At 55.1% G+C, this 7426-nt stretch overlaps 1 protein-coding gene and 1 long non-coding RNA gene across 3 annotated transcripts; one reads left to right on the top strand and one right to left on the bottom strand.

Annotated features, from left to right (window-relative positions):
* Positions 1-66: 66 nt before the first annotated feature.
* On the top strand, positions 67-6657 carry USP21 (ubiquitin specific peptidase 21). Of its 2 annotated transcripts, XM_019987383.2 has the most exons (13): positions 67-718; positions 1540-2160; positions 2966-3025; positions 3153-3273; positions 3503-3614; positions 3796-3951; positions 4462-4526; positions 4826-4929; positions 5111-5197; positions 5480-5558; positions 5788-5895; positions 6000-6114; positions 6325-6657. In XM_019987383.2, the coding sequence occupies exons 2-13, from the start codon at positions 1561-1563 to the stop codon at positions 6413-6415; spliced, it is 1698 nt and encodes a 565-aa protein (XP_019842942.1). In that variant the 5' UTR covers positions 67-718; positions 1540-1560; the 3' UTR covers positions 6416-6657. The 2 variants fall into 2 exon arrangements, with proteins under 2 accessions (XP_019842942.1, XP_019842952.1); XM_019987393.2 differs by lacking the exon at positions 5111-5197 and having other exon boundaries at positions 6325-6656.
* LOC139180782 (uncharacterized) lies at positions 6533-7288 on the bottom strand. Its single transcript, XR_011565032.1, has 2 exons — positions 7172-7288; positions 6533-7000 (listed from the first exon to the last, which is right to left on the bottom strand). It is a non-coding gene; the product is annotated as an uncharacterized lncRNA (long non-coding RNA).
* Positions 7289-7426: the final 138 nt, after the last annotated feature.

Below are 7426 nucleotides of genomic sequence, written 5' to 3'. Positions count from 1 at the left end.
TAGTTCAGGGGGGAGGGGGAAATGGAGGAAGCTCTGGTCTGGACCAGAATGAAAGGAAATCCTGACTGCTGTCCCTGCTGCTGAAGTCTGCTCATGTGCTTGAGCAGGGAGCCTCCTGCTTCGGCCTGCAAGATGACTGAGGACTGGTTTTGAAGGGTCAGTATTCCCTACCCTCCGAGGAGCTTCCCATCCCTATGTGGATACTTCTCTGTTCTGTGGGCTGGACCCTACGTTCGCATCCCTGCTCCCTGGGAAGGTCTGTGCTGCAAGCCGGGGGGCCATACAACGATTGTCAGGTTTATATCCTTTAGGGCCACAAGATGGGGCGATGGGACTCTACTTTAGGGACTTGCTTTGGAATGATGGTCTAAAGAAAATTTTTGGCAGAGCTGGGAACTGGCGGTCCTAAAGTTGGCTGTGTTTCCATGGTGTCAGCGGCGGAGCCAAGGGGGCGGGTTCACGCAAGCGCCGAGGATGCAAGTGGGTGGATTCTGAGTGTGGGTGCGCAGGCGCCCTGAGAGACAGTGAAGCCGGTGGCCGGTGGCCGGGCGGGACCAACAAAGATGGCGGCGGCCCCTGCGGCGGGAGAGAGCTGGGCGATAGCTGCGGCTAAAGCTGCAGCCGGGCCCGCGGGGGCGCTGCGCGAGGGTAGTAGGGGGTGGCCCTGAGCTGAGGCCTGACCCCGGTTGGCCTCCCCCGCCGCCTCACTCGGGGACAGGTACGGTCCGGGGCGTATGGCGTGGGGGGTTCCGAGGGAAGACTGCTCCAGACTCGAGAGATCGCCCTCCACAAAGGCAAAGCCGCTGGGGTCCTGGCAGGCCTGAGAGAACTGGGCTGGAGGGACCAGCATCCTTGGATCGTGGAGAATATGCCTCTGGACCCCGTAGCCAATCAGCAGCCTCGGCCTTTCTGCCCTCGAGGGGGGCGGACCCGGTTGAAAGCTGCTGTGGTGGGCGAGGTGCAGAGCTTGAGGGTCAGGGAATTAGTTGTTCGTCCTCCCTGCTCGCCACTGCCCCTAAGCCCCGACATCACTTTGGAGCTCAGAGGCGGGGGGAGGGAGTGATTGGCAAGTCACCCTTTTAATCTGCTTCATTTGCAGCCCGGAGGGGCAGAGGTTTGAGAATGGAATGCTATCTTTGGGGCTGTTGTACTTGCATCCACACCCCTATTTGACCACAGGTTCTAAATGACCCAGAGCACATCCCACTTGACTAGCCAAGTATGGGGGACCTTCATGAACATTTAGATTATAAAGACAGGCGAGATAGGAACTGTCTTTTCATTGGCTCTCCAGTAAAGCTATATTCTGCAGGAAGAGGGTAAGGAATGTAGAGTCAAACCTCTGGACTGCTATCATTCATTCATTCATTTACTCAATGGTTACTAAGTGTTTACTTTGTGCCAAACACTATGCTAGCTATTGGGGATACAATGACTGATATGATACGGTTCCTGCCCTCCATGCATATAGCCAGGTATGGTAGCCTAGGTTCCCACCTCCCTCCATGTTCAAATGTTGACCCTGTCTTCTTCTCCCAGGTCCAGCCTGTGGCGTCCACAATGCCCCAGGCTTCTGAGCACCGCCTGGGACGGACCCGAGAGCCACCTCTTAATATCCAGCCCCGAGTGGGATCCAAGCTACCATTTGCTCCCCGGGCCCGGAGCAAGGAGCGACGAAACCCAGCCCCTGGGCCAAATCCCATGTTACGACCTCTGCCTCCTAGGCCAGGTCCCCCTGAGGAACGGCTCAAGAAACTGGAGCTGGGACGGGGACGGACCTCAGGCCCTCGTCCCAGTGGCCCACTTCGGGCAGATCATGGAGTTCCCCTGCCTGGCTCACCACCTCCAACTGTGGCTCTGCCTCTCCCATCCAGGACCAACCTAGCCCGTTCCAAGTCTGTGAGCAGTGGGGACTTGCGTCCAATGGGGATTGCCTTGGGAGGGCACCGTGGCACTGGAGAGCTGGGGGCTGCACTGAGCCGCTTGGCTCTCCGGCCTGAGCCACCCCCTTTGAGACGTAGCACCTCTCTCCGCCGCCTCGGGGGCTTTCCTGGGCCACCCACTTTGTTCAGCATACGGACAGAGCCCCCTACTGCCCATGGCTCCTTCCACGTGATATCTGCCCGGCCCTCTGAACCTTTCTACTCCGATGACAAGATGGTGAGGATTCGCCAGCACACGTGGCCTTCCATGTCCACACGTTCCTCCATGCCTCCAGCTTTCTTGCCATCATATGGCTTTCCTTTCTCCTTTTCCCCCAAATTTCTTTTTCACCCCTTCATTTCAGTAGTGTGGACTCTCTTCTCCCTTACTTAAGTACTCTTGAGCCTCATAGACCCTTTTTGGGCTTGTCTGTGACTCCCCAGCATGGTTTGCCATTTCATTCTCCAAGGAATTAACTCAACCATTTGGAATTATTTGTGTCCCCAGGCCCTTAATTTCCCTTGCTGTGCCTTCTCTCCTAGGATGCTTGCCTAGGTTTAATTAATCTCTGGAGCAAAGGAGGGGCGGGCTCAGAACATCTGAGCTAATGTGGTTGCCCATTTCCCCAAGCTAAGTGAGCTAGGCTGATTGAAGTTGGAGCCATCAGGAGAGGGTGTAGAAAGGGGCCACGGGTGCAGGAGGGGGCCTTGCGGGTAGCAAGGTGGGGGTGGGGAGCAGCTGGGCAACCATGCCAGTGCTTGGGGAGTTGCCCCAGGAGTTGCATCGCCGGCTAGCTGGGCAGAGGAGTAAGTGGGGAACAGATGGGACAGCCATGGCTGAGACCGTGGTACACTCAGCTGTGATGGGCTTACTGCTCATGGCCAGTGAGGTAGGGAGACCCTGATACTCAGTGAGGGAAGAAGTGTAGAGTTTGGGGGTGAAGGATGGGACGGGGAAGGCAGTGGGCAGCATGCTGTGGGAAGGTTAAAGTGCCAGGTACGGTATACAGGCACCTGTTGACTGTTCTGTACTGACCTTCCAGGCTCATCACACACTGCTTCTGGGCTCTGGTCATGTTGGCCTCCGAAATCTGGGGAACACGGTGAGAGCCATTCTTCATCCTTCCGAACAGGAATGTGGACTGGTGCTGGTGACAGGCATGGGGAGGGAAACTAGAAGCGCAGCACTGAAGTTCTCCTAAGGCTTCTTGGGTCTCTCCTGCTCCCCAGTGCTTCCTGAATGCTGTGCTACAGTGTTTGAGTAGCACCCGGCCTCTTCGGGACTTCTGTCTGCGAAGGGACTTCCGTCAAGAGGTGCCTGGAGGGGGCCGAGCCCAGGAGCTCACTGAAGGTAGGGCCACAACTCCTGCTCCCCCCTTTCAAGTCCTCTTTCCCCCAAAAAAAGGACTTTGTAGGTTCCTCTGCCAGTAGCAGTGACCCTGAGCCTGAAAGCTGGCAGTTGTATCTGTTTTTCCCTGTGTCTGATTTCCTAGAGGTTGTTTTCCACCCTCTGGGCCTCCTCTCGCTTCCCTCTTGTAGTCATTAACTTTTGTTTCCCTTCCCCACTCCCATCCTAACAGCCTTTGCAGATGTGATTGGTGCCCTGTGGCACCCTGATTCCTGTGAAGCTGTGAATCCTACTCGATTCCGAGCTGTCTTCCAGAAATACGTCCCCTCCTTCTCTGGATACAGGTGGGAGAGCTGGAGGGTATGGGATTTCTCTCTGGCCTTGTCTGGGGGTAGGAGCCCTGGCAGCCTCATTCTGAGCCTTGAGATGCTCTTCATCCAGGAAGTGGGGACAGATGTCTGGGAAGGGATTAGTGACTGTGGACTAGGGAGGAGTCAGTTGCCCATGCTCTTTGTCTGGCTGCAGCCAGCAGGATGCCCAAGAGTTTCTGAAGCTCCTCATGGAGCGGCTACACCTCGAAATCAACCGCCGAGGCCGCCGGGCTCCACCAATCCTGGCCAGTAGTCCTGCTCCCCACCCACCCCGCCTTGGAGGGGCTCTGCTAGAAGAACCTGAGTTAAGGTAAGGTTGCTCCCCCTCCCTCTTCTCCCCAGTAGTTTATCAGCAGCATTCATCCTTCATAGAAGTGAGTTAGTCATGGTTGAGGCTGTAGGGTCCAAGGAAATACATAGTTCAGAAAATGGTTTGTGAAGCAGTGCAGAAGCAGGAAGAAGGAAGGAGGAGGCTGAGGGGCGCAGATGGAAGCAGAAGATAGTGCTGTGGCTGTCACCATATTGACGGAGGAGGGGATAATTAATTTATAAGGTACAAAAGGGGTTTGGAGCCAGGTGGAGGAAGACGGCATGTTCTTCCCCTGTCTACATTCCTTTGTTTTCCTCTCACCGGAAAGTCCTCTGAAGGAGGGCTCCTTTGACTCTTTCTTGAAATTCAAAGAAGGAGCCGGGGCACAGAGGGGGTCGGGTATGGGGTGGGGTGGGGTACAGGGCTTTGTGGATCATTTCAGTGGTGGTGGGGGTGCCCAGCGTTCCTGCTGTCTTATGGATGCTTCCCACTTGCCTTGCTTTGTGGTAGCGATGATGATCGAGCCAACCTAATGTGGAAGCGTTACCTGGAAAGAGAGGACAGCAAGATCGTGGGTATGGAGTAAAACAAAGTGATGGAGGGAGTGTCTGTGTGTCTGTGTGGGGGGGAAGATCGTGGGTATGAAGTAAGGCAGTGATGGGGGAAAGTGTGGTGGGGGTGGCGGTGCTGGCTTGGCAGAAAAAATCAGTACTGTTGAGGGGTATGGGAACAGGACTGGGTGGTAAAGCTGTTGGGGGTTTGTGAGGAGTGTTGGTGGTGGGAAAGGAAAGGTCAGGTAAGGAGGTGGGATTCCAAGAAAGCACCTTAGGCATCCCATAGTGACTGTTTCTCCTGCCTCTTTGCTTCTATCTAGACCTGTTTGTGGGCCAGTTGAAAAGTTGTCTCAAGTGCCAGGCCTGTGGGTATCGCTCCACGACCTTCGAGGTTTTTTGTGACCTGTCCCTGCCCATCCCCAAGGTGGGATTCCAGAAGATTCCAGGGGTGGATGGGACATGGGTTCTGTGATGCAACCCTCCCACCCCTAGTGTGGGAGGGAACCCTCTGGGTCTCTGGAGCAGAAATGAAGCTTGGATTACTTGCGAAGAGTTGGAAAAGTAAATTCATACCATGCTGACCCTTCACTCCCCTTTCCCCCCAGAAAGGATTTGCTGGGGGCAAGGTGTCTCTGCGAGATTGTTTCAACCTTTTCACCAAGGAAGAAGAGCTAGAATCGGAGAATGCCCCAGTATGTGGGGGTTCACAAGGGATATAGTAAGGGTGGGAAGCCGGGGTGGGGAGCTCCATATGTGTAAAAGGGGTTGCATGGTGCCTGAGTATGAAGAATGACACGTGTCAGGGTTTGTAAAGGAGTTTCAGGTATGTCCTGGTGCTTCCAGGGCAAAGGGCAGCGGCCCAGAGGATGCAGAAGTGTATGCAGAGCACAGTGAATTTGTGAGTCAGGATGCCAGAAAAGCTAGCTGAGGTGAGAAACACGTTAACCTTATAACATAATTTGACATTTATTTAGGTGTGTGACCGATGTCGGCAGAAAACACGAAGTACCAAAAAGTTGACAGTACAGAGATTCCCCCGCATTCTCGTGCTCCGTATCCTAATCTTCAGATTATTTCTCCCATTCATTCTTTTTTCCACATTTTCCATGTTTACAGAAGCTGGACATTTGGGAATTCAGTTTGCCTTAGGAAAAGCCGGCCACTCCACCTTTCCCTATCACGCTCCCCAAATGTGTTCCAGGAGGGGTGGTGGACAACATTCAATTCCTCAGCCCCCCTCAGAGGCCCTCTGCCTCCCAAATTCTCCTTAACCAGAGCTTAGATCTTAATCGATTTTCCGCCTCCCGAGGCTCCATCAAGAAAAGTTCAGTAGGTGTAGACTTCCCACTGCAGCGACTGAGCCTAGGGGACTTCGCCAGTGACAAAGCCGGTGAGTCTGATAGGGAAGGTCTTGGGGAGCTCCATGCAGGGGAGGGAAGAGTGAGAGCGGGGCACAGCTCTGACTGTAAGATTTGGTCGTCTGTAACCCTGAAGGAAGCCCCGTGTATCAGCTGTACGCCCTTTGCAACCACTCGGGCAGCGTCCACTACGGCCACTACACAGCCCTGTGCCGGTGCCAGACTGGCTGGCACGTCTACAATGACTCTCGGTGAGAAGAGCCTGCTACTCCCCTCCGGCCCTGTCCCCACAGCAGCCCTGACACCTTTCCCAAAGAAGAAGCCCCAGGAGAGCACAGTGCCGGGCGGTGGGGGCGGGGTTGGTATCCTGATCACTGCCTGGATGCTGTGAGGTTGATCTTGTGGGGAGGTAGAACACGCAGAGATGATCACACCTCTTTCCCCATGTCCCTTCTTCCTAGTGTCTCCCCTGTCAGTGAAAACCAGGTGGCGTCCAGTGAGGGCTACGTGCTGTTCTACCAACTGATGCAGGAGCCACCCCGGTGCCTGTGACATCCCTTTTATGCCCTGGCACCTGTGAAACCCTTTCAACACCCTTAAGCCCCCAGGCTCCCCATTTACCTCAGAGACGTCTATTTTTGTGTCTTTTTAATCGGGGAGGGGGGAGGGGGTGGTTGTACCTCCCATTATTTTTTTTATTAAAAAATACCCTTTCACCTGGAGGCTCCCTTGTCTCCCAGTCCCATGTACAGAGCTCCACAGGCCCCTGCCCGTGTACAGCCCCCAGATCCTCTACAGTCTCACTTTTTTTGTGAATAAATTTATTAAAAAAAAAAAAGATGTCCTTATTTGTGTGTTTTAAGGGTGTGGAGATACAGAACTAGGCCGAATGGGGAGTCTTCCGGGGACCCAGTTCCCTCTCCGAACAGATGGGGGCACGCTCAGAGCCGTGGGGGTGGGGATGCGATGGGACCAGGACACGGTGATGCCAGGGTTTACATTGGGAGGAGAAGAGGGAAGGCAAACTTGAGACCCGTGAAGCTGTAAGGAATCCTGGAGCTAGAGGGCGGACACGGGGGTCCACGGGTTTTGCCAGCGTAGGGGGCTGCCTCTCGAGAGCTTGGTACCCAGGGACCCCTGTGGATAAACACGGTACGCTGCCGGGCTGCCCTAGCTCCCACAGGCCCAGGCTGTTGCTAACATCAAGGAGCTGTTGATGAAGCCACCTCCCCACGGACCAGCCTCCAGTGTCCCTATCTACTCTCCCTACAACCAAAGCTCATGGGACCCTCCCTGCAGGGTTCTCACCCTAGGTGGGGCCTGGGAAGCTCGACCTGGGTAATGCTGACCAGGATTCAGCTCTCGCCGCTCCAGCCCTGAAGGGAGAGTCGTGCGAGATATGGCCGCTCTCTCCAGCCCGGCACCGAACCAGTTAATCTCCAGCTTCAGAGAACCGCCTTCTACAGGCTGGAGCATCCGCGAGACTAGAATGGACGGAGAGTCGGAGAGGCCAAAAAGCTTGGGGGCGGAGGCTACGGGCTGAAAGCACTAGGCCTAGATAGG

The sequence above is a fragment of the Bos indicus genome, chromosome 3 (genome assembly GCF_029378745.1).
Source record: "Bos indicus isolate NIAB-ARS_2022 breed Sahiwal x Tharparkar chromosome 3, NIAB-ARS_B.indTharparkar_mat_pri_1.0, whole genome shotgun sequence".
NCBI classification, from domain to species: Eukaryota; Metazoa; Chordata; class Mammalia; order Artiodactyla; family Bovidae; genus Bos; species Bos indicus.
Note: the sequence above shows the minus strand (reverse complement) of the source record. Positions and strands in the feature narration are given on the sequence as shown.

Coding starts and splice junctions, on each gene's coding strand:
- USP21 (XM_019987383.2), top strand. CDS start 1,561: ATGCCCCAGGCTTCTGAGCACCGCCTGGGACGGACCCGAGAGCCACCT. Junction 2,161..2,965: donor TCTACTCCGATGACAAGATG/GTGAGGATTCGC, acceptor CTGACCTTCCAG/GCTCATCACACACTGCTTCT. Junction 3,952..4,461: donor CTAGAAGAACCTGAGTTAAG/GTAAGGTTGCTC, acceptor GCTTTGTGGTAG/CGATGATGATCGAGCCAACC.